Genomic DNA, 26,402 nt, shown 5'->3' with positions numbered 1-26,402 from the left:
TTAAAATACATTTTTATTTATGACACGTAATTATACATATTTTTGGATACAGTATAACATTTCAATATTATACAGTGTATAATGATCAGATCAGAGTAATTGGTATATCCATCACTTGAGATACTTAGCACTTCTTTCTTTGAGGAACATTCAACATCTTCTCTTCTAGCTACTTTGAAATATATAATTAAGTGTTGTCAATCATAGTTATCCTACTGCACTACAGAACATTAGAAGTTATTCTTCCTATCCAGCTCTACCTTCTGAATGCACCTGATCACATCTGTACAAAGGGATTAAGTGAGATCAATACATTTAATACAATATTCAGTATAGATACATTTAAATATATAAACTTTCCTCTACTTATGATGGTTTGATGTAGGATTTTCAACTTCATGATGACACAAAAGTGATACACATTCAAATTTTTATCTTTTCCTGGCTAGTGATACTGGTCCAATACACTTTTGCAGTGTGGGTGGTGGCAGCTCCCAGTCAACCAAGGGGGATCATAGGGTAACAAATCCATACACTACAATATGGAGTTACTAAGCTGTTGGTGTTCAGAAGGTTAGGTGAATTAAATGCATTTTTTAAACTCACAATATTTTCAACTTTCTATGGGTTTGTTGGGATGTGTCCCATCAGAAGTCAAGAAGCATCTGTATAGCAAAATTTGCTATTTGTGTTACATTTGTCTCTTGTATTCTTGGGCTTTTCTGCCTTCTTTTGAATTACTTTATATAATTTTATTTTATCTCTGCTGCTGGTTTTTTATTATATATTCTTTAAAAATCTCTTTCAGTACTTGCTGTAATTCAAGGGTCAGCAGTCTGCATCCATAGGCCAAATCTGGCATACCACCTATTTTTGTAAATAGTTTTATTGGAATGTAACACGTTCATTCATTTGCATATTATCTATGTTTGCCTTCATTTTACAACAGCAGAATTTTAATAGCTGTGACAGAGACCATATGGCCACTAAGTCTAAAATATTACTGGCTAGCATTTTATAGAAAAATGTTTGAACCTCTGTTCTAGTTTATACAGTGTATACCTTAGAGTATTATATTTCTGTTTTCTTCCTATTGTTATCTGTGTTACCATTGTCACTTTTTTTTGGCGGTATGGGATTTGAACTCAGTTCGCTAGGCAGGCACTCCAGCCCATTGTCATATATTTTGTTTCTAATACAGTACTCATTATTCACAGTCATCATGTTCTGTAAGATTACCACAAACACTGTATTATCAAATACTGAACCATTGCTCCTAGTGGAAAAAACAAGGTTAAGTTCCTGTAGGTCTTTGTTCACAATAGTTTTGACAGCCAAGAAATATATTACTTGTGTTTCTGTTTAAAGTTGTCTTATTTAATACAGTTGATTCATTAGTATCGTACTTCCAATAGCACTCTTAAGCACTCATACCTGGAAAAAGCTTATTATTTAGCTAGGGTTTAGAACTTTAGGCTAGTGGAAATCGGTAAATTTAAGGACTAGATAAATAATACTCTGAAGATTTTTCAAATATTTAAGATGTTTTATTGTATGAACTTGCCATCTTGTTTTCCACATATTAAAAATTAATAATTTCAATAATTCTTTAATTCGAAAATTAAGTGATGGTTTATATCTGATTATAGGTTAATAAGATTGACTTTAGATAGAAATAAATGATAATGACTTGTTTTTCTTACTTGGCAGTTGGTAGAGAGCTGAATTGTATGTATGATGTAGTTATCCCTTACATAGGTGCCATTATCTGTTATGGCTTTGCTTTAGTTAAGCAAATATTTGTGGTAGACTTACTTTGTTCAATCACAGTGCTAGATACTGTGGAGACTCCCAAGATGAAAGACTTTCATTCCCCTCTCCCAGTGATATGTGCTCCAGAAAAGGTTTATCATGATCTATAAGATCATGATAAATTCTGACAGAAAGGTACAAAATGGTAAAATGACCCAAAATTAGGAGAACTGCTAGTTTGTTGGGAAGTTATAGAAGCCTGTTTAAAGCCTTACTTTTTGTTTATGCTGTCATCAACTGTAGTACTTCACTTGAGATTATAAACGTCAGCTGCTGGAACAGTGCCTTACCACTATTTTCTGATAGCTTGTAGCATGACTAAGCAAGATAACTTTAACGTACTAAATAATAATGTCCTAAGTAGTCAGTGAGAGGGCAGAAACCAGTCTATTTATGCACATATGGCATCAGCTTTCTTTTTCATGGTCAAATAAATAAAACTTTCTGATTCTGCTTCCTAGTGGTGGTGTAAATTTTATGTGGCTAGACCTAGTTGCTCAAGAAATTCATGGTGATCTCTGCCCCCACTCCCCTGCAGTTAACTAGACAAACATTTGTGGTTGCTAGCAATGAACAGGTGACAGAAGTACGTGATTGCTTGTGTAAGGTATTATTGCAAGATTACTTATGAAATACAGTGATGAATCCCAAAGGCATATCTGTGGTCCAATTCCTTTCCTAAGCTTCAGACATGCCATGTGCTATCTTCTAAAATAGGCTTTTGATTTCACTGTTCCTCTGCTTTCCCTGCTCTAGACTCTGTTTAGATCTCCAGCAGTCTTTCTCTACAGGTGCTAACAGTTCATTATATTTTACCATTCATTGTGCTGATTATAAATGTCTCTCTATTTGAGTTTTTGTATCATAAAACTGTAAGCTCTGTGAGCCCACAGTAAGTGCTCAGTAAATATTTCTTGGATGAATAAAGGAATGAAGTCATAAGAAACAACATGATGTGGTAGTTAAAAACTAAGGTTCATCCCTACCATTTACTGGTTATATAACTTGGTTTCTTCTTCTCCAACCGCCCCCCCGCAACCTTGGTGCAGTACTAGAGGTTGAACTCAGGGCCTCTCTTGCTAGGCAAGCACTCTACCACCTGATCCATCCCTCTAGTCTTACTTGCTTTTTTAGTTGTTTTCCAGATAAGGTCTTGTACTTTTGTCTGGGCAGCCTTAGACTGCAATCCTTCTACCTTCAGCTTCTAAGTAGCTGAGATTACAGAAGTGCACCACTGCACCTGGTCCAGCCTTGGTTAAAATAGTACTCATTTTTCATGTTTTGAGTGTATGTGTCCTAAATATTTCTAAAATGCTAAGCCTAGTACCTAGCACACGATAAATGTTAGCTTGTCAATAATATTACTCATTAATCTGATCTTAGTGGTTTCCAAACTAAAAACCACTCCCCCGCTTAAACTACCGTGCTTTGAGATCCTTTTCTGCTGTGTGTGTGTGTGTGTATATGTTGAAATTAGTCAAAGTTGATCTAGAAATGATTACCAGTTTATTTTAACTTTTGATTTTGTGCCTTATGAGAAATACACATATGTCAAAATCTATTTCCTGCAGTGTAGAGGACAATCAGTTCAACCAGGCATGGTGGTACATGCCTGTAATCCCAGCACTTGGATATTAGAGACAGAAGGATTAGAGGTTAAAGGCCAGCCTGGACTATACTGTCTCCCCCTCAAAAATCAGATAATTGATTCCTTCCTTGATCTGTATAGGCAAATTATTCACAAAATTCTCTTAGCTCTAATGTTCTTTTTTATTGGTGCAGATAGTTAAAGGTTAATGGTATATCCATTATATGATGTAATTAATCTTTTCTTCAGCTGCATGTTTATTAGACTGTTATAGAATACTATATTTCTCAGAGTATATTGCGTTTCTTTAGTTTAATGGTGATTGCATATGTGACTTCAGAATCCTGTAATTTTGAGTTTAGTGGATTTAATCGCACAGTTAATTATATATTATCTAGCAGTAAATGAGTAAGCATGCTTTTCTATATTTCTATATCCTCAGGCTGTTATACCTAATATAATGAAATTGAGATAGTCCTCCATATTTTATATGTATATAATATTTTATGTGTATATATATGTATACATATATATATATAATATATATAGTAATTCCATGGGTTAAATTGCCAGAAAGAGCCTGTTGAGTAATATAAAAAAGATAGGAATAGTTAAGTGAGATTCACAGAAGGGACTGGAAAACTAACCAAGAGTACGTAAATTAGGAAAAAGTTATTATTATAAGTACTTAGTGATAATTATCTCAATAAATGGATAAGCCCTGGGCTGGCCAAGTGGCTCAAGCAGTAGAGCACTTGCCTAGTAAGCTCAAGGCCCTGAGTTCAAGCCCCAGTACTGCCAAAAAAAGAAATGACTAAATCCAAATGCAAATAAAAATTTAAAGCTTTTGAAATATTTTTAAAAATCTTTGTGAAAAGAATTTGTCTTTTCATGTTCCTGGAAAAGGAAGACTGATAGTATGTAATTTTTACTTAGTTTTTTTTCATTAAAGATCTTCCTGGGATTCTTTTTATCCTTGCAGTGTTACTCTACAGTTTATCTAATATTATTTCAAAGTAGTAAAGATTGTTTAATTTAAAAATCTGAAAAATGAGAGAAAGAGAAAAAAAGAACTACAATAATTGAGCTTATGTATTACTTAACCATGAATAGACAAATTCATGGTGCATTTTGGGTTTATGTTAAAGAAGGCATGATTAAAAGTGATCATCCTTCTAAAAATGGAGTTAAGAAAACCAGTTTTAATCAGTTAAAGGGGCATTAATGTAGACCTCCACCTAATACCTGACACCAAGATAAATTTCAGAGGGATTAAAGGTTGAATATGAAAACTTAATCTAAGGGAAATTAGTATACAGTAGAATTAGCTAATTCCTCAACAGCAGGATAACTCACTTTCAGATTAATAAAAGGACAAACTAGGAATAAGAACAGGTTACTGATTTTATTGTTCAAAACTGAAATATAAACATGTAAAAATAATGGAAACAAAAGTTAGATTGGAGAAATGTAGTATTTATAAGATTAATATCTTCATACTATAAAGTGCTCATATATTGGTAAGAAAAATCTTAATAAATATTGGGTCAAATGATTAAAGATAATATTTTACAAGAAAATTAAATACATTTGTAAATAAGAATGTGGGAAAATTTTCAAAATAGTAGTTTTAAAATAAATACAGATTAGGTATCGTGTTCAATTTGGGGGAAAGATGAAGTTGGTATTCATGGTGTACAGGAGAATGTGGTAAAATCTCCTAGAAATAGACAACAGTCAGTGATTCAAAGCTTATTTTACAAAGTAGACTAAACTCTTAACAAGGATAATACAAAACATGCACACTGAGAGCTTTTTTCTTCTCAAGAAAAGAGAATATTTCTTTACTCAAAACATCATTTTTAGTTGAGCTTTGCTTAAAACTTGGATATGACCAAAAGTGGTCACTTTTTGAGTATCATCCAATTTCATGACACATCCTGAGGGTGGAGTGGGGTGGAGTTTCTTTTGTTGTTGTTGTTAGCATAAGCCAAAACTTAGCTTCCTCTTTCTGAAGCTTTGAAACCCTTCCAAACATTTATGATTCATTAAGATTGGGGCTGTCTTGCTCATGCCTCTCCTCAGAGATGCCTTACTCTTACACATTTGGTAAGGAACACATTTTACCTGTTCTACTACTAAAAACATGATACTGCAAAAATCTGTGGTTGTAATTACTTGCATTGATAAAATGATTTGTAGTTAGCAGAGCTGAAAAAAGAAGAAATGAGTGGATAAGCACCAGTATTCTTTCCTATCCTGCTTCATGTATCAGAGTTCCATACTTACATATTGTATTCAGCCTGTTCCCACTAGTGTAGATTGTCTGTTTAGTTTCTACTTTCTTCCTAGGATTGTGCAAAAGACCAGGTTCTTCTAGAACATTCTGAAATTCTCAAAGTTATTCGCTCCCTAAAGACAGCAGTGAACTTCTTCTATATTCCATAGGAATGTAGATTATGCCTTTGTACTAATTTTATGGCAAATAATACAGTTCCATTTTCTAATCTTACTGTATCAAATTAAACTTGTGCTTCTCAACCCTGGGAAGACTGTGATCCTTGTGGGTCATTTGACAGTATCTGGAGACATTTTTCATCGTCACAGCTAGGGGGTTGAGCAATGCTACTGGCATGTAGTGGGTAGAGAGCAGGGATGCAGCTGCTATGCACAGGAGCCCCCACAACAGTTTATATGGCCCAAATATTAGAAATGCTGAGGTTGAAAACCCTTGAGTTAAACTGATACAGAAATACAATTTCTGAAGTTCATAGACATGTAAAAATTCTCTCTGCTTATTATATTCTAGGATCTTAGTAAATTAGGGAATATGACTATGTCCTAGATTAAAGTTGTCTCCCATCCAGGCATGGTGGAGCATACCTGTAATCACAGCACTCAGGAGGCTGAGGCAAGAAATTCTCAAGTTCACGGCCAGCCTAAGCTACATAGTAAGACTTTGTCTCAAAAAGAAATGTTTTTCTAAATATGAATTGTAGCTTGAGATCTTTCAAATAGAATTCCCAATTTGGCTTGGGAATTTTTGTTTGTTTTAAGAATAGTACACAATTTCTATTATGAATATAGAAACTGTAAAGTTTAACTTGTACATATGTTAGATTCCTGTTCCTTTTTGTTTGTTTTTTGGTACCGGAGTTGAACCCAGGGCCTCCTGCATGCTAAGCACACATCCTGTACCCCTAAGCTGCACCTCCAGATTCCTGTTTCTTCATTGAGTTTATAAAGCCAACTGAACAACAAATAGGACCTCTGCTTTCTAGAGATATTTTGTTTTGTTTTCAACTGATAAAACCCAAAGAACTAGTGGGACTGACAACCTGAACTGAGAAGGCAGACAAAGGAGCAGCAGGTAGAACTGGGATTGAGCCCTGCAGAAATTTGCTGATTAGATCGAAGCTGGTAGGCCATTTATAAGAGAATCAAATTACAAATGAGCAAACAAGTACTGAGGGAATAGGCCAAAAGCCAGGTCCATTTTACAGTGATTGTTCATGCATGGATTTAGCTTTGTTATTAGTGCATTTTAAAAGAGAATAATCCACGGAAGAGATAGCAGAGTATATTATCTAAGAGTAGAGTTTGGGAATCAGGAGACAGACTGGGGATGTAGATTTTTATTTTGTCCCTTTCTTGTTGTTTTTTTTTCTCAAGTCACTTAACCTTCTGATCTTTGGCTTTCTCCTTTGTGATGCTAAGATCATAATACCTACCTCTAAAAGAAATTATGGTGATTAAATGTAAAGCCCTTAGTATAATGTCTGGAACATAATTAGTGCTCAAAAATACTAATACCTATGGTTTGAAAATCTCTTTAAGTCTGGAAATATCATTTGTCCTATAGAGATCTTAAATTTTTAGTAAATACCAAAGTACATATAGGCCAGCAAAAACTTTTACATTGCTTTGCTCTGACCTTTTAATTTTAGAATTTGACATATGGCAAACTATAAAAAATAAGATCAAGTGTTTATCTTAGTAAAGTGAGGATTACTTGCACAATCTCTGGTGCATAATGACTGTACTCCATGAATGTTAGCTCCACTATCTCCTAGCTTTCATATTGCCAAGAGGCTTAAAAGATAGTGCTATAATGATACTGTTACTGTTAATTTGTTGAATGAATGTAGTAGATGTAATTGGAGTGAAAAGGAAGTTGGCAGAAGGCAACTCATTTTAAGTATAATGGTGTTTTGCAAAATTGAAATCATTCCATCTAATGCTGACTGTCTGCTTTTAGCTGATTTAAAACATTTAGTTTTAGTACCATTCACATGATACTAGACCTGAAGACTGCTTGCTTATGCAGTCTAATTTAGGAGTGATTTTTGACTGTTTGACTGAATACATTGTCTCTTTGGACATGGGTTGGGTGTAATTTTCAGGTTCTGCTAGAGTAGAGGGAAAACCCCAGCTGTATCTTTTGTTTTTGTTCTGTTGTTTCCTGTGCCCCATTCTTTCTATTACAGCTGTGCTGCAGTGGCTTGGTGACATCCATCTCTTTACTCCTGCATTTTTTGTCTAGGCAAAATAGTGCCAGGCAGCCATAACTAATGTGGAAGCTCAAACTGGGAAAAGAAAAAAAAGAATTTTAATTCTGCTGGGTATTCATATTCTGACTAGAATAGATGGTTCTAGAAAGTTTGAATTAAAGATAATCAGAACTAATAACAAAAAAAGAGAAAGATTGCTCTGGTTTATGTCACAAAGATATAATTAAGCAGCTCTTCTGGTATGTCATGCAGAAAATTCTGAATTGGAGATTAATGACAAAAAGTAAGAATAAATTCAGGTCCATGTTGAATAATTTTGTTACTAAATCATCTAGATTTTATATCTTTATATAGAAATAGTCATTGGGATTCTTCTTTAAATGCTTTCTAAAAATGAATGTTAAGTTAATTTTAGATTAATTTTGGGAGAATTTATTACAGCTAAATAGTTGCTCAATACTCAGCTATTTTTTTTAGTAAGTGCCTGTTAAGTAAGTACTAGGTTCTTGAGGATTCTGGAGGAAACCTGGAAAGAGAACATCCTTGTCTCTTATTTACAACTGTTTATGTTTAGAAGACTTACTGTGAAGATTTACTTGGCATCAAATTAAAAATCATTTCAGTTGTCAACATGTGAAATTAAGTACATATAACAAAATCTATGGTGCTCGGAATGTTTTATATCTTGACCTGAGTGGTAGTTACATGGTATACATATAAAGGTATAAAGTTATTAAGCTTCTAATTGAGATTAGTGTACTCTTCTCATTATGCCTAAAATAAAAGATTTTTTATAAAAAAAGAAAATTAAATATAGGTTAAAACTTCAGTGATTTCCTTTTGCATTTAAAACAAAACCTGTACTCCTTTTGAAAAAAGGTACCTAGTGATAAATTAATCATTTGGGTAATGTTAAATTTGAAGCTGTTTGCTAACATACATAAATTTTATTTGAACAAGTAAAATAAAAACTTTGCAAGCTTACTGCTTCCTCTTAACATTTTACTGACAAAATTTTAGGAACATAAGCTTTTAAAGTATTTACCTTAAAGACTTCTCAAAATAGACTTTCCTTGAAAGAATTGTTTGAAAACGTTGGAACCTTTTACTTAAACAAGTGTAAATTAAAAAGTAACTTCTTATAAAATGGCTATAGAAAGATAAGGTGATATTTTTAAATTTTTGAAGCCATTTTTCATGCAAAAGCAAAGAAAGAGTGAAGTAAGAAGGATGCATAGGAGAGGGAATTTGATAACTATGATGAAATTCTGTTACTTTCCTATATGCACTGGGAAAAGACTTCATTTTGCACAATCGAGGAATTGTTGATACAATCTGTAGAAAGTAAATTGGGAAATGCAGGAGGGAGGGTGCTGTTAGAAAAAGGCCAAATTAAAGGCCTATTTTGCTCCTGTCTTGTGTTTTTTTTTTTCTTTTTTCTTTTTTTCTTTCATTTCCTCTTTCTCCTAATTGAGACTGAGGTAGGCTAGGAAATACAGGCTTGTCTAGTTTTCAGAAGGTTGCCAACTTCTTTCCCAACCCCTCTATACTTTGGACTCCTTACTGTGGTGGGGCCATCCTATGTATGCTACAATACTCTACCTACCAAATGCCAGTAGCAAGTTGTGAAAAACAAAAATGTTGCCACTTACTTTGGGGAACAAAATCATCCTAGTTGGGAGCCTTTGTCCTAGAAGAATACTCTAAATAATAGCCGTTGACCATTTCTAATTGTTACTAGACATGTTCTCTAGTATCAATCTATTAAACACAGGCAAATAATATGAATAGCTAATTTACAAAAAAGGAAATTGCAGATGTCTCTCAAGCATATGAAAAATGTTCAACTTTACTTCTTCTAAAGAAATACAAATTAAGTCTACACAGAAATACCATTTTTTACCTAAGATTAACAAATGTGATAATACACTATAAAACAGGATGTAGAGAAACAACTTTGTTGCTTGTAGAAGTATATATTGGTTTAACTTCCATGAGGAGTAATTAGGCAGTATCCAGGAATTTCAGATGTGAGCACATTTTGACCCAGGAAATCTTCCAGAAAGTTATCCCATACATACATTCCAGAAATGGAGAAAGGTTTATGGATAAGACTTTTCAGATCCAGATGCAGTAATCCCAGCTACTCCAGAGATAGAGATCATGAGGATCATGGTTAAGGCCAGCCTGGGCATAAAGTTCACAAGACCCCGTCTCAACTAAAATCTGGGTGTGTTGGTGTGCCTGTCATCCTAGCTACATGGAGAAGTACAAATAGGGGGATTGTGGTCTAGGCCAGCTTGTAAAATCATGCCTGAAAAAAAATGCAAAAAAGGGCTGATGAAGTGGCTCAAGTGGTAGAGAACCACCACTACCAGCAAAAAAAAATCTTCACTGGGTATTTTTATAATAACAAGTTATTGGAAACAATAGCTAAGAATATATAGCACTCAACTCATGAGCAGTTCTAAGTTTGTATATTTTGATGTATTTAATTTTCATGATAACTTTATTTACTGTTTTTCTCATGATAAATAGTAGGTGCTATTTTAGAGATTAAAGGTTAAGAGTATATAATTAGTAAGATTTGAACTCAGGTCAATTCGACTTTAGTTTTACTGTTTGCCTTACATTCCATCAGTAGACACTACTAAATGAAAACTATGCATCTATAAAACATCAACAACAGCAGCAAAAAACTCAAAAGAACATTCTTTGTTAATGGAATGAATGCTAAAACATATTGCTAAGTAAAAAAAAAATTATTTAAAAGCAAGGTACATAACAGTGTTTACAGTGTGCCACCATTTGTACAAAAGAGAAAAGATAGATATGTTTACTTGATGGTTTATAAAATATTTTGAGAAGAATTCTGAGAAAGCCATTAACATCATTAGTTACAGGCTAGATAACTGAACAGCCAGGGCACAGATTTTGTCTTCTCTCTTTACTTTTTGAATTAAGGACCATGAGAATAATTGCTTAATCAAAAATAAAATTATATTTTAAAAGACTAGAATGTCCCAAAGTATAAGATAAATATGCATGAGTTCCTACTGACATATATAAATGATGGAGTATAAAATAAATGGGAGGAAATAGATACATTTCCCATGTAGAAGAATCACAAATAACATATGAGATACTTCACCTTCAAGGAAAGGGAACAAAACTTTCTTCTGCTATGTGAAGGCTACTCATAGTGAGGATGGTATGGAAAATGGGAGAAAACAAGCAGCTTTGCAGTGGGCAATCCTGGCAAACACTATCTCAGTCAACATCAATAATGCTGTGTTAACTGTAGGTAATTTATATTATTTAATTCTTTAGTTACAGGTAGTTTATGGAGAAAATAATTGTTTCTGACACTTCTTTCCTGACCAATATATTCAGCCTTTCTTTAGCAGCTTGCTCAGGTCTATTCCTGTTCTGGTTCCTCTGCACAGTGCTATCAGCATTTATTTGTTTATTTATTTATACCTTGGACTTACAAGACATGCAAGAATTTTGACTTTTAAAACTAAGTTTCATTAATATAACTTCATTAGCGATTTTATATTTAGAAGGATGGAGTGTGGGGTCCTTTTTAAATTAGGAAGATATTTTATTCTCAGATTTAATAGAATTTTAATTTTAAAATTTAAATAAAATTAATTTTTCTGATTCTGTAGTTTTGCTTTTTTTCACTTGAGTTTTTTTTTTTTTTCACAGTACTGGGGTTTGAACTCAGGGCCTACATCCTTAGCCATTTCATCAGCCCTTTTTTGTGATGGGTTTTTTTTGAGATTGTTTGCCCAGGCTGACTTCAAACCATGATCCTCCTGATCTCTGCCTCTTGAATAGCTAGGATTGTAAGTATGAACCACTGGCACCTGGCTTATTTGAAAATTTTTATACCATTAGACATATGTTGAAGCATATTATGAACTTTTGTAAATACAATTGGTGACTCAAATAGTTGAAAATAGAATTAACATTATAAATATTCTAAATATTTCTATCTGGATATGTAATCCCTTCATAAGGGAGGTTGAGGCAGGAAGATCATGAGTTCAAGGACAGCCTGGGTGTCATTGTGAGACTGTATCTCAAAAAAAAAATCTAAATATTTGTAATTTTTTCATGTATTTATTTACCAGGTTTAAATAAAATCTTAACTTGCTAATGAAATCATCGTTTTCAGTTTTTAAAAGTTTAACTTTGAAAAATAATATGAGAACTCTTTTAAAGAGATGTATAGGGTTTTTCTGATATGAAAATTAAAATCAGAAGATCAGTGGAAGCTAATATGTCATTGCACTTAAAACAGCTGATATAAGATCTTGGACTGCCAAAAGTGGGCTACAAATTTGGCTCTGCTTTCTTCCAGTATACAAGTGAACAAGAAAACATTATTATATGATCAAATTGGTCATGCTATAAAAATAAGTCATAGCAATTTCTTTCACGAGTCCTCACAAAGCAGGACTACCATGTGAAGTAAGTGAGTCATATCATTACCAATATCCCTACACTAAGTGCATTTGCAGTTTAGTGTGACTGGTTCATGTCAAGCCAGTCCACACAGGCAGTGCCATACTGTAAAGCTTACTAAAGGGTACTCTATAAGGAACTAAAATAAGTCCATGAGTGTTTATAATTATGTGTCCTGAAGAATTTTCAAGCGCAGCACTGGTAATTTAGAAGATGACCTCAAATTGATTTGAAAACTAAATGATTATTTTGTAATGCAAGTATTCAAAATTTAACTTAATCTCAAACTGTTTACTATAAAAAAATTAGCTGTGTGTCCTGTAAGTGTCTTGGGACTATAGTCACAAAATGTAGAAGCCTTGGAATAATACACATAGAGTATATGTGAACAAATCTGCAAGTCTCCTGCTCTGGTCAAAGATTTTTTTTTAAAGAAAGGTACTGCAATGAATCATTTTTTTGTAATTGTAGTAAGCAGACTTAAAGCAGATAAATACTAGACAAATGCTAGAGGTTGTAGGAGCATCTGAAAAAATACTGAAATTTGTACTCTTGTGACTAATGAGAATTGCTGGTGTTCTACTAGCACTGTTCCATAGAACTTATTAGAATGATGGAAATGTTCTATATCTGTGCTGTCCAGTATGCTAACTTAGCCATGTTGGCAATTGAGTGCTTCTAATATGGTTAGGGCAAGGAACTAAACTTTTAATTATAATTATTTCAAATTTAAATAACTACATATGGTTAGTAGCTGCAATAGTCAGCTTTCCATTACTATAACAAATGTTCAAGATCATCAACATAGAAAAGATTGTATTCTCAGTTTTAGAGGTATCAGTCCATGATTAGTTGACCCTGTTGCTTTGGGCAAAGCAATAAAGTATGTGGCAGAGCAAAACTGTTCACCTAGTAGTCAGGAAGCAAGGAAGAGTGGATAAGAAACCAGGGTCCCATAATCCCCTTCCAAGGACACACCCCCAGTGACCTAAAAACCTCCCACTAACACGCCCTCCCATGCTAATAAAGACTCCATAACCTCCCAGTAGCTCCATCCTGGTGACCAAACCTTTAACACACAGATCTTTGGGGGCACTTAAGATCCAAACTAAAGCAGTAGCTAACTGTATATAGGATAGTCTAGTTCTAAAGAATGAAAAAAAAACTATTTGCCTTTCAGGTATCTAAAAATAGAGTAGTAGTAACTGCAAGATTATATATATTCTCCAATTAGCAATCTTTTTTTTGTGATACTGGGGTTTGAATTCAGGGCTGCGTGCTTGCTAGGCAAGTGCTGTACCACTTGAGCCACACCTCCAGTCCTGTATTTCTAAGTGAGGTATCGTAAAATAAAAATTAACCAGGATATTTGAATATGTGCTTCACCTTTTAGATATTAATAAAGTTGTTAGTAAACAGTGTTAAGCTAAAAACACAATATTTAAAATTCTTTTGTAATATTGAGACATTTATTTATAAAAATAGAAAGGTTTGGATATATTGATATAGGACTATTTTCCTACAGTTTCCAGAGTGTGGATTCTTTGGCATGTATGATAAAATTCTTCTCTTTCGTCATGACATGAACTCAGAAAATATTTTGCAGCTGATTACTACATCAGATGAAATACGTGAAGGAGATCTAGTTGAAGTTGTTCTTTCAGGTAAGTAAAACTCTTTGTTTCCTTTTATTTATTTATTTAATTTGTTAATTAATTTATTTTGCCAAAGAGCTTCATTTTCTCTACTGAGTGCTGTGTTCAAGTTACACTTGGTCTTGGTACTGTATAGTTGCTTGCTTCTTTCACCTGTAGAAATGGTTACCATGTGATTTTCACTTTCAGGAAAGTTATATCACAGATTAGAAAGTAGGAAAATGAACTGTGAATTATCATTGTTATAAAGCTAGGAGAGTTGTTGGTTAAACTGAAAGAGGAATATGTTCTTTTTCTCTGAGTCAAGGAAGTAAAACTGTTAAAGTTCTGTTTCCTTTTTCCCATTTGTAAAAGAGTATCGAGAAGAATTGAGGTTCAGAAAGGAGAATTAGGATAAAAGAAATATTTAAGATATGGAAGGAAATATTTCTTCTTCCCTTTTTTGTTCCTCGTGGGCATTTTCCTATCTCCTTTTCCTACCTCACCCGTTCTTGCCATCACTTATTCCTTAGTTCCCACTATTTCGTCTTATCCAATAGCATGTGGGCAAGATTATTACAGTAAAGGAAGAAAGACTGCCACAATGATGCTCATAGTAGTTCTGTAATACTTCTTGTTTGGTAAGAAAGGGGGTCTGATGAGAGAAAGGAAGCAAACTGGCCAACCAAGCATCCAGATTTATGCTACCACTTTTCTCTCTTTCCAAACTCATCGTTGAGCCCGTTCTTGAAATCTCTCTGACCATCACCTTTCCTAATTAGTCCCCATTCTTCTCATCTTGTATTTCTGATCCTCCTAACCAACTAGCCAGCCCATAAATATTGATGATGCATCTTCTACACTAGAACCCCAAACCATCTGTATACTGCCTATACTTTGGCTTCTTCCTCACTTGTGAGGAACTTCACTCCATGTCTTCCCTGGAGGTCATGCTCACATCCATTTCTTCTTTGCCATGGACCGTTCATCAGACCACAGAGATAATCTGCCAGTGCTTTGTAGGTCAAGGTGAGAGGAACTTCTTCGTGTCTATTGCTCACTGAGAAGGAGAGGAGTCTCTTTCTCTTAGCCACTATGTAGAAATTACTGTGGAGAACACACATAATGTCTTCTGGGATCCTAAGTTAGAACTCAGTATCTTCTCACCCTAACATTGTGATACATTGTGGTTAAGTGCCACAGCAGTTCTATTTTTACTTCTTACTTTATTGTTCTGTTTCCTAATGTATCATAATCTAAGTAGTTTTTAATTGAAGCTGATGGACTCCTTAAAGTAGAATTTAAAAATAATAGTATTAAATGCTGAAAATTATTTTTGTGTTCAGATGAGGCTTTCAGAAAAAAGTTATTTTGTTTTGACATAAATGAACATAAAGTTTATTTTAATTCCTTTCTTTTTTAAAAGCCTTGGCCACTGTAGAAGACTTCCAGATTCGTCCACATACTCTCTATGTACATTCTTACAAAGCTCCTACTTTTTGTGATTATTGTGGTGAGATGCTTTGGGGATTGGTACGTCAGGGACTAAAATGTGAAGGTATGTGTTTTTAAATTTTTGTAGTGATTTGAAAGAAGATTTTACGATTGCATTTTTTAATTACCAATGGTGGGGAGCGGGAACTAGATCATAGTTGGTTACTACATAGGTAGTAACCAGGCTTTAGAATTGGAGAAATCAGGACTCTGGTCCTTCCTATGACACCTAGTTGTTCCTTTCCTTAGGCAGCTAACTAGACCTCTCTGAGGACTGATTTTTCTGTGATAGATGTTCTACTTCACCAGTTTCATAAATAGTTAAGTAAGGTAATATGGAAAAATATTTGGCACAAAGTAGTAGCTCAATAAGTATCAACCTCCTTACTTTCTTACTCTTTTTAGAAACTTAAGTCTCTACATACAACTACAAAATTGTCAAAGTTGTTCTGAGTTAGACTTGCTAGAGAGGAGGCTGCAGGTCCACATTTCTGATTGAGAAGCAGTCTTCTAATGTAGAGGGCCAATAAACTTTTTTTGTACAGAGCCAGCAAATAAATATTTTAGGCTTGCAGGCCCTATGGTCTCCTTTGTGACTTAACACTATTGTAGTGTGAAACTAGCCATAGACTATATGTAAACAAACAGCATGACCGTGTTCCAATAAAACTTGTATTTAATGTACACAGAAATTTGAGTTTCATATAATTTTCTTATCATACAAAAGAATTGGTACACAGACCATAATTTATTGCCAACCAGTGCTTTAAGCTAGTGGTCTCATACTTTACCAGGCATCATAAAACAGTCTTTGCTAGGCTTTATCCCTACAGTATCTAATTCAGTAGATTTGGGATACAGTTCAGTAATTTACACCTCTAACAAACTCCCAGGTAATTGCCTGGATCTCCTGCTTTAGCTAATTTAACCTTTCTAAATAAATCTTACACATTTCTTATTCTTGAATTTGTTAACTTCCATTTACTTAGTATGTAATTGTATAGATAATTGTTACCAAAGAATATAAATTTTTTAAAGATGTACTGGTTTTTATGTGTTACATGTAAACAGTAAATCTTTTGGTTTTACCTTTTCAAATATATTTAGGCTGTGGATTAAATTATCATAAACGGTGTGCCTTCAAGATTCCAAATAACTGTAGTGGAGTAAGAAAAAGACGTCTATCAAATGTGTCTCTACCAGGACCTGGTCTTTCCATTCCAAGACCCTTACAGCCTGAATGTGTACCCCTTCTCAATGAAGAGGTATGTATGCTAAAGTAACATAAGGACACATTACTAATTATTCTAGTGTTTCTTCAGTGCATATTATATCATCCTAGAACATAAGTTATATACTGAAATATAGTAATGTTCCTATATTTAAGAAACCTTAATTGTAGCAATGAAAACAAGGCTTACCAATAGTAACAAATTGCATTTTATACACATTTGGAATGTATTATTTATCATTTAAACCACTGTGTTAGGTTCCTAACCCATATCCTGGTTCTTGGTCTCCATATTTCATTTATATGTAACTGCATGATCAAGTTTCCTGAACATAATTCTGAATATATCTCTCCCTACTATGAAACTGTATTAGTCAGGGATCTCCAAAGAAGCAGAATCAGTAGAGTATACACATACAATATAAGACAGGATTTATTACATTAGCTTACATGATTAGAGGCTGGATAATTCCACAATGGCCTGTAGAGGCTGTAACAAAGAAGACACCAGTAGTAGCTGCTTAGTCCAAGAAGCTGGAAACATCAAAAAGAGAGAGAGACCAGTGATGCAACTCCAGTCTGAGACTGAAGACCTAAAAGCCCCCTGGAGAGTTGCTGGTACAAGTCCCCTGGAGAGTTGCTATAGAAAGGCTGAAGAATCTGAAGTCAAAACTCTCCTGCTCAGAAACAGAATAGCATGTATGTGCAAACTTCCCCTTTTTCTGATTTTTGTTCTATCTGGACCCCCAGCCTATTCAGTGGTGCTGTCCACATTGAGGTTGGGCCTTTCCTGCTTAGTTTACTGACCCACATGCCAATTATCTTGGGAAACACCTTCACAGACACACTTGGAAGTGTGCTTTACTGATTTTGTAGATAATCTCAATCCAGTCAAGTTGACAGCTAGGATTCGCATCACAAAAAGTTTTATACATTGTATGTTCCTGACAATCTGTACTGTTCCAACATTTCCTGAACACACTCTTGTTCCTCTTAGCTTGATTCTTATCATTATCTATTTCATTATCCTACTCACAAAATTTGCTAAACTGAGATTGCAGAGTAAAAATCTCATATTTACATAATAGTTAGCTCTAGTGTGAGATTTTTAAAGTAGAAAATGCTGTACCATAGGGATTAAGAATGAGGGGTTGTGTGTGAACATGTGGAAGAGCTTGGAAGAAGATTGGTAATAGAAATGTTAATGGATTTTATACACTAAACTGCACAAAGAATTTATCTGGAAATAAGCACTGTAGGACAAAGGCATGTTTTTAAGAACTACAGCAATGATACTGTTATGCAAGCTATCTGCAGTTGAGCATTACAGGATTAGAGAATAGCAGAAGTTTAGACCAAATGGATAAGTACAGTCACCACATGGTATCCACAGGGGTTCCAGGACCTCGAGGAGATAACAAAATCCATGGATGTTCAAATCCTTTATATAAACGGCATAGTATTTGCATATAACATGCATATATCCTCTTGTACACTTTAAATCATTTCTAGATTACATATAATACCTGATATATTGTAAATGCTATGTAAATAGGTATTGTTCTTATTGTTTAGGGAATAAAGCCAAGAAAAACACTGTACATGTTCAATACAGATGCTGCCATCTTAGGCCTAATTAGATTTTCAATCCAGGGTATGTTGTATCCATGGATACCAAACTTGTGAATACAGAAGGCTGACTGATTACACTTAACTTCATTAGTTTATATTTTATCCTAAGAACAAAAGCTCCTAGGGAGTATAAAAAATAGAGTGACATGTTTGAATTGGTTTGACTGTCAGTATTTTAGAGTAAGTAGAACTTGTAGAGTGAAAAGTCTGAAGAAGATTTGTCTGTAAAGGTTTACATGAAGTCTCAAGAAGGAGGCGTTACAGAGTAAGGAAAGAGCTCATGGAGACAATTAGAGGGAAGAAAGAGTGGAAAGAAAGGACACTCCATAGGAATGGAGGAGAAGGCAATTAGGAAGCAAGAGCAGCCGTAATGCTGAACCAAGCATAGAGAAGAACTGAGTGCCTACACATTAAGAGTCTTTTCATCTCTTATGTACCAGGCTCTCTGCTAAGAGCTTTATTGTTTCTCATGTACCTAATCACAATCCTGATAGGTATAATACCCTGATTTCATAGGTAGGGAAAATGAGGAAGCAAAGTTTCTGAGAAGTCAAGATATTAAGCTTCACTGAATACTGAAATAAGCTTGAAAACAGGCAAGTTGGAAATAGAACCTTTGAATTTGACTCTGAGGTTGTCTTTGTTCACATGTTAAGAAGGCATTTTCTGTTAGGATATCAGGAGTCAATCTGAAGACAAGGAAACCATGGAAGAAAATACTAAATTTAGCTAGAATGGGACCATTAAGATTGGAGAATTGAGCACTGGCTATTTAAAGATGAGACACACAAGTGTTCTTCCCTGTACATTCTGAAGGGCTAAAACAGGACACAGTTGAATAGAAAGAAAATGTCAGTTCTGAGTATGTGCATAAAAGTGGAGATATTTCTCTCACCAGGCAATACTCTAATGCCAATTAAATATACATGGCTGGCCAGGTATAGTGGTAATTGCCTATAATCCTAGCACTTGGGAGGTAGAGGCAGGGGGATTGCCAGTTCAAGGCAGCCTGGGCTACATAACATGATCCTGTCTCAAAATACCAAGAAGAAAAACATAATTGAGGAATTACTGATCTTTAAAATGTGTTTATTTCACTTATTATTTAAAATAGAGAATTGGCAGTATTGCTATGAAGTTTTGTGAGTAATTAACTGGCAAATGTTAGCTTAAACCTAAGCTCTGGAAAAAAATCAGATGAGTACTTTCAGAAAATTTGTGGCTACAGAGGGAAGAAACAACAATTTAAGCTAAGTGCTGTTTTATAAATAGGGAACATTAAAATAAGGTCAGAAGAACTTTCACTCAATTCTAGTTGCTTTAGTCTCAGTGGTCTCTTGTTGATAGCTAAATCTATCAACATCCTCCTTTCTCCAAATTCTTATTTGTTTGCCATATCTTTACTGTGTTCCTCATCCAGTAAAGAGGCAAACAACCATGGTTACTGATGGGATTGTATTCTAAGCAAAACAATATATTGAGATGCAAAAAAAGGTTAAGAAACTCTAGATTGCAGTGTAGTGTACAAGGCCTAAATTTAAGTTTTGACTCTGATACCACCTATTAATCCCTTTGTTTTTTTTTTTTTTGACACAAATGACAAATTAGGTGGCTGCCACAACCATAGTCCTCTGAGTAGTGTCAGCATACATGGCTCTATACCATGTCTCTAGCGCTCTGATCTCGGTAGGTCCTAACTAAAACACACAAATGGGCCATTGCATAGGAAAACTCTTTCCTACAGGCATACCCTGGATATTTAATGATGATTGGCTAAGTCAGTCTTATTCCACCTTGTGTCTTTTGAACTTCAGAGACCAAAAGTGGTAGAAGAAGGAGCAAGAGAAGCGGTGTTGAGTCACCATTAGAATAAGCAGCCAGGAATGAACAAAGACCTAGAACATCTGTTTCTCATTCCCTTTGGCTTCTTTCTTAGCTTTGCAAAAGCCCTTTATTGATCTTCTGCCTGAAGGTGGTCTGTACAGGGCAGCAGAAAGGATGAGCCAGTAGGTGACCTTTGAACATCTGAAGCATGCAAAACTAAACTGTTTCATAGTTCATTTTAGTTTCTGGGTATATAGTAGGAAAAAGTAATGACCTGAAGCTATATTTGCTTTCCTTTTTTAGAACTCTCCATTCATCTGTTTTGTCTGTCCTTTTACTCCTATTTTTGTTTTGCTTTGTGTTTCCTTTTTTTTTTTTTTTTTTGGTTTTTTGGTTTTTTGGTGGTACCGGGGTTTGAACTCACAACCTCACAGTTCCAGGCAGATGATCTACCACTTGAGCCACTCCATCAGCTTGTTTTGCTTTGTTTTCCTTCTTCCTATATGTCTCCTTACATTTTTCCTGTTTCTTGGTTTCTTCTGCCTTCTTTTGCTTCCCTTGGTTGGACATATACGTGTAGAATGACTTGATAAATATTAAAAGTTACAGAAAGCACGTCAACAATCTCAGGACCTCAGGTTTGGCAGTAAAGATACAAGTATTTGTAATGAAATCTAGACAGTAGTTAAGTGCTTGGCTTTTATTTTTATTGTTTTATTATTCATATGTGCATACAAGGCTTGGGTCATTTCTCCCCCCTGCCCCCACCCCCTCCCTTACCACCCACTCCGCCTCCTCCCTTCCCCCCCACCCCCTCAATACCCAGCATAAGCTATTTTGCCCTTATCTCTAATTTTGTTGAAGAGAGAGTATAAGCAATAATAGGAATGAACAAGTGTTCCTGGTTGAGATAAGGATAGCTATACAGGGCATTGACTCACTTTGATTTCCTGTGCGTGTGTGTTACCTTCTAGGTTAATTCTTTTTGATCTAACCTTTTCTCTAGTTCCTGGTCCCCTTTTCCTATTGGCCTCAGTTGCTTTTAAGGTATCTGCTTTAGTTTCTCTGTGGTAAGGGCAACAAATGCTAGCTAATTTTTTAGGTGTCTTATCTATTCTCACCTCTCCCTTGTGTGCTCTCGCTTTTATCATGTCCTCAAAGTGCAATCCCCTTGTTGTGTTTGCCCTTGATCTAATGTCCACATATGAGAGAGAACATACGATTTTTGGTCTTTTGGGCCAGGCTAACCTCACTCAGAATGATGTTCTCCAATTCCATCCATTTACTAGCAAATGATAACATTTCATTCTTCTTCATGGCTGCATAAAATTCCATTGTGTATAGATACCACATTTTCTTAATCCATTCGTCAGTGGTGGGGCATCTTGGCTGTTTCCATAACTTGGCTATTGTGAATAGTGCCGCAATAAACATGGATGTGCAGGTGCCTCTGGAGTAACCTGTGTCACAGTCTTTTGGGTATATCCCCAAGAGTGGTATTGCTGGATCAAATGGTAGATCAATGTTTAGCGTTTTAAGTAGCCTCCAAATTTTTTTCCAGAGTGGTTGTACTAGTTTACATTCCCACCAACAGTGTAAGAGGGTTCCTTTTTCCCCCGCATCCTTGCCAACACCTGTTGTTGGTGGTGTTGCTAATGATGGCTATTCTAACGGGTGAGGTGGAATCTTAGTGTGGTTTTAATTTGCATTTCCTTTATTGCTAGAGATGGTGAGCATTTTTTCATGTGTTTTTTGGCCATTTGAATTTCTTCTTTTGAGAAAGTTTTGTTTAGTTCACTTGCCCATTTCTTTATTGGTTCATTAGTTTTGGGAGAATTTAGTTTTTTAAGTTCCCTATATATTCTGGTTATCAATCCTTTGTCTGATGTGTAGCTGGCAAATATTTTCTCCCACTCTGTGGGTGTTCTCTTCAGTTTAGAGACTATTTCTTTTGATGAACAGAAGCTTTTTAGTTTTATGAGGTCCCATTTATCTATGCTGTCTCTTAGTTGCTGTGCTGCTGGGGTTTCGTTGAGAAAGTTCTTACCTATACCTACTAACTCCAGAGTATTTCCTACTCTTTCCTGTATCAACTTTAGAGTTTGTGGTCTGATATTAAGATCCTTGAACCATTTTGAAGGTGCTTGGCTTTTATGCTGAGAACACAGATTATGTTTTATTCATTTTTATGTCCCACATATTTAGCAGAGGGCCTGGCATAGAGTAATCAGTGAATGTTTGTTGAATGAATGGAATGAGCCACATAAAACTGACCTATAGTTTCATTTGATTATTTCCTTTATATAGAAACAGCTATAATTTTGAAAATCCATTTGTCTCTTAAGTTATATCAAAATTTTTAATTGTTCTTTCTTTAATTTTGTTTTTGTGTTCAGCTGATGGGGCAAAAAAAACCTGAAGAACTGAAAAATACGGTATCAGAGTTACTTAAAACCTAATTACCAGGGCTAATGCTGCTTTAATTAGTTTTGTATTTGCTACTATTTATTTCATCAAAACTAGACTTAAATTTTTACATATTTTAATATTTGTTGAAATAAATTTGAAAATCTAAGATTTGTTTTAAGATGTTTTCAGACATGTTGAGTAATGCAACATGAGCAGCAACCGTACTTTGTGAATTTATTTGCTTTTCCCATGATTAATTCCTTGATCAGGTATTGAGTAGATCTGAACATGTTATAAATTCATTTTAAGGTGTTTGTTTTTTATTTGTAAAATATAGTGTGTGCCTGGCAAATAATAATAATCAGTGAGTGTATATATATATATATATATATATACATATATATATATATATATATACATATGTGGAGATATATATATATATAAGTGTGTATCTCACTACCTTGGGGTTTTTTAACATAAAAGTATAAAAAACTCTTTCTCATGCAAGAGTTGGTAAATTAAGTTTTCTAAAGGAAACTGCTGAGATCCACATTTTTAGATTGTTGCCTTTTGCATTCCAAATGAATGACTTGTGGTTAAGCTCTGCCTCCAATAATTTGTTTTTAATTTTGACTTATACCTATGGAAATTACGTATGTTGTAGTCACACGTTCATCAAGAACCAAGTAAGAGGATTCCATCCTGGAGTGGTCGCCCAATCTGGATGGAGAAGATGGTAATGTGCAGAGTGAAGGTTCCACACACATTTGCTGTCCACTCTTACGGTCGTCCCACCATATGTCAGTACTGCAAGCGATTATTAAAAGGCCTTTTTCGTCAAGGAATGCAATGTAAAGGTATGATTGCATATTTTCCTGAAGAAAAATTTTTGTTAATAGATGCAGGTTTAAATAGCTGTATTTCAGAAGTATTTACTAAAGAGATTGTTCTTGTAAAAAAGGAGGAAAAATATTTAAAAATATGTGTGCATATTAACACTACTGCCTGCAGTGTTTGTACTATGTACCAGGTACTATGCTAAAAAATAAATAAATAAATAAATTTTAAAGATGTAGACTGACAAATTAAGCCTCTTAATTCTGTCACTAGGTTGTTAGTTTAACCTTTTAGGATTGTAGATGAGTAATGTCTTGTACTTATATTGGTTCAGAAATATGGTAGCCTATGTTTATTAATAACTAAGTTTTTCAGTGATCAGTAAAGAAAATCATAATTTATTTCAGTGATTCATGTGTTTTTATAACTAAGACCCTTAAAAAGTAGTCATTTTCATTCATTAAGCTAAGAAAAAATAATTTAGAATAAAACAAAAATACATTAGATCAAGAACAACTATTGATTGATTAATTCATTCATTCATCCTTTTATTTCCTCTTTTGCTATTTGAAAACTTCATGATATAGAAAATATAAGAAAGCATAAGCAAACTACTAAAAATATGGATAAGAACCTAGAAAAATAAAAATTCTATTAGAACCTATATACTTGCTGCAAATGAGGCACAAATTTGGCTTTAAATTTTTGTAGGGAGAGTGTAACCATGTTACTTTCAAAATTTGTAAAATGGATGAGATGCAAGAGTATTAAGAAATATGCATGCTATTAATATATCATGTATGATTTTTCCTAGAGCCTCTCATAAAAGCCGTGTTGTTTTTTTTTTTTAATGACCATGTCATGGGGATTTTTCCTATAACTACCTTCAGCCCATGCTCTTAACATGATAAGTAGGATTCCTTGACTCATAGCAGTTATAAAGCATCCTTACTCAGCACTCAATATTATTTTTACCCACTTACTGCTGGTAGATTCTTTTCAGAGGTAGTGTTAGGTGTAGTCATGTCAGAGAGTCTTAATTTTTATGTCGCTTAAAGAGATCCTTGAAGGACACATTTCTCCCAGAACTGCCAATGTTGTAGGTCTGGGTGGGGCTCAAGAGTTTTTAATCATACATTAATTGTACAAAGAGGTTTCATTATGATGTTTCCATACATGCATGTAATGTACATTACTCTTCTTTCTCCTCTCCCTTTTTAATATAAATTTTAAGAGATTTCATTATTAGGAACTTAATTTTTCTAAAAAGTTGCTGAATGATGCTGGTGCTGCTGATGTAGGGGCTGCAGTTTGAGAACCACTGAGTTACTCAGTAGTCTTGAAAATATTATAACCGGCCCTGATCTTCAGTGCTATAAATGTTGAGGTTCTGGTAGGCCGAAGAGAGCATATGCAAAAATGGGAGACCTTGTGCCTGAGAAGTTCAGTCCTTCCTCACAGGTTGTATCTGAAAGCCCTTGCTAGATTCCTTATATAAGTTTGTTGAATCTGGTCGCCTTTTTGTGTATGCATCCGATCCTAATATTTAGGAATTGAAAATATAAGTCTGACATATTGGATTGAAATTTCATTAGTTAAAAAGACCTTACAGAGGGTGTGGAAAGATGAATGTGGGGTAAGAGAAGGAAATAAAGTGCCAGGACGTTTTTACAGTGTCATTCAACTGGTTTTAGCCTCATTATAGAGAAAAAACAAATTGATCCCTGGTGGAGTTATGTGACTTGTGAAAGGTTAAACAACTATTAGGAAGTACCATCAAAAGTTGAAAACAGACCGTTGGTCCAAGACTTGAGTTCATGGTAAAAAGAAAACACTATTGTAATTTTAGCAACAGCATCCTCATTACTAATGATATTCCATCTGTGAGTGATTTAAAGAATGTCTAATCATATCTGATATTGCCTGTCTATGTATAATAATAAACTGATTTATTTTTTTTTTTAGATTGCAAATTCAACTGCCATAAACGCTGTGCATCTAAAGTGCCAAGAGACTGCCTTGGAGAGGTTACTTTCAATGGAGGTAAAATTATTTTTCTTAATTTTTATGAATGATCAGAAAGGTCACATTCTTTTGTGTATTATCTTTACATAAGGTTGTATTTATATATTTTTTGTTTACTTTGTTTCCTTAAATTTTTCTTATTTAATAAGCAAGCAAAATATACAAGTCAGTGATGCTGTACGTTTGTTAATAATTATGCCTTTCCATCTTTGCTTTAGCCACCTACAACTTTTAGTCTAAGATAGGCAGTGGTGCTGCATATCCTCTTCCATGTGTGGACGTAAGAGAATTTGTTTTAATACCCTGTTGTTGTCCTTTTTCTTTTGAAGTTCGTAAATTTATTGCTTACTATGCCATGCACATAAACTTTTTCATTATATTGACATTTAAACATAACAACCTTTTGAGGTAAGTTCTAAGAGATGAATAAACTGAGGCACAAAGACATTCAATAACTTGTCCAAGTAATATAGCCAGCAAGTGGCAGAGCTATATTTGAATCCATATGATCTGGCTCCTCAGTCCATAGTCATTAGAACACATTACATACACTATTATACTGCCTCTCTGTCCCTTTTCTCTGTCAAATAATCCTTAGCCAAACATTTTTTGTTTTAACCATTTTTTTTTCTTTTCAAGATAATACTAAGCAAAGCCATTACTTTTTTTTTTTTTTAAAGAAAGAGTAAGGGCTTTAAGTTTACAACACAAATTTCCTTTAACAATTTGTATTACTGGTTAAAAAAATGAATATAATTCTGTAGGAAGAGCATAAGCAATGAAAATTAAACTCTTGAGAGTTTAACATTTTCTCTTATGGCCTGTTTTCTGTTGCTAGTTATCTTGGTCTGTTTAGGCTGCTACAGCAAAATTTTACAGGTGGGTATTTAGCTTTTAAACCACAGAAACAGATTTCTCATAGTTCTAAATGC

The 26,402-nt window shown here is 34.4% G+C and overlaps 1 protein-coding gene across 1 annotated transcript in view; it reads left to right on the top strand.

Annotated features, from left to right (window-relative positions):
- Positions 1–26,402, top strand: part of Prkd3 (protein kinase D3) — a 71,694-nt gene that overhangs the window by 14,120 nt on the left and 31,172 nt on the right. Inside the window, exons 3-7 of the mRNA XM_020167134.2 lie at positions 13,910–14,048; positions 15,445–15,576; positions 16,620–16,777; positions 23,273–23,465; positions 25,411–25,488. Coding sequence (XP_020022723.1) covers positions 13,910–14,048; positions 15,445–15,576; positions 16,620–16,777; positions 23,273–23,465; positions 25,411–25,488 — 700 coding nt within the window. The remainder of the gene's footprint in view (positions 1–13,909; positions 14,049–15,444; positions 15,577–16,619; positions 16,778–23,272; positions 23,466–25,410; positions 25,489–26,402) is intronic.

This window comes from Castor canadensis, chromosome 12, assembly GCF_047511655.1.
Source record: "Castor canadensis chromosome 12, mCasCan1.hap1v2, whole genome shotgun sequence".
NCBI lineage: Eukaryota > Metazoa > Chordata > Mammalia > Rodentia > Castoridae > Castor > Castor canadensis.
Note: the sequence above shows the minus strand (reverse complement) of the source record. Positions and strands in the feature narration are given on the sequence as shown.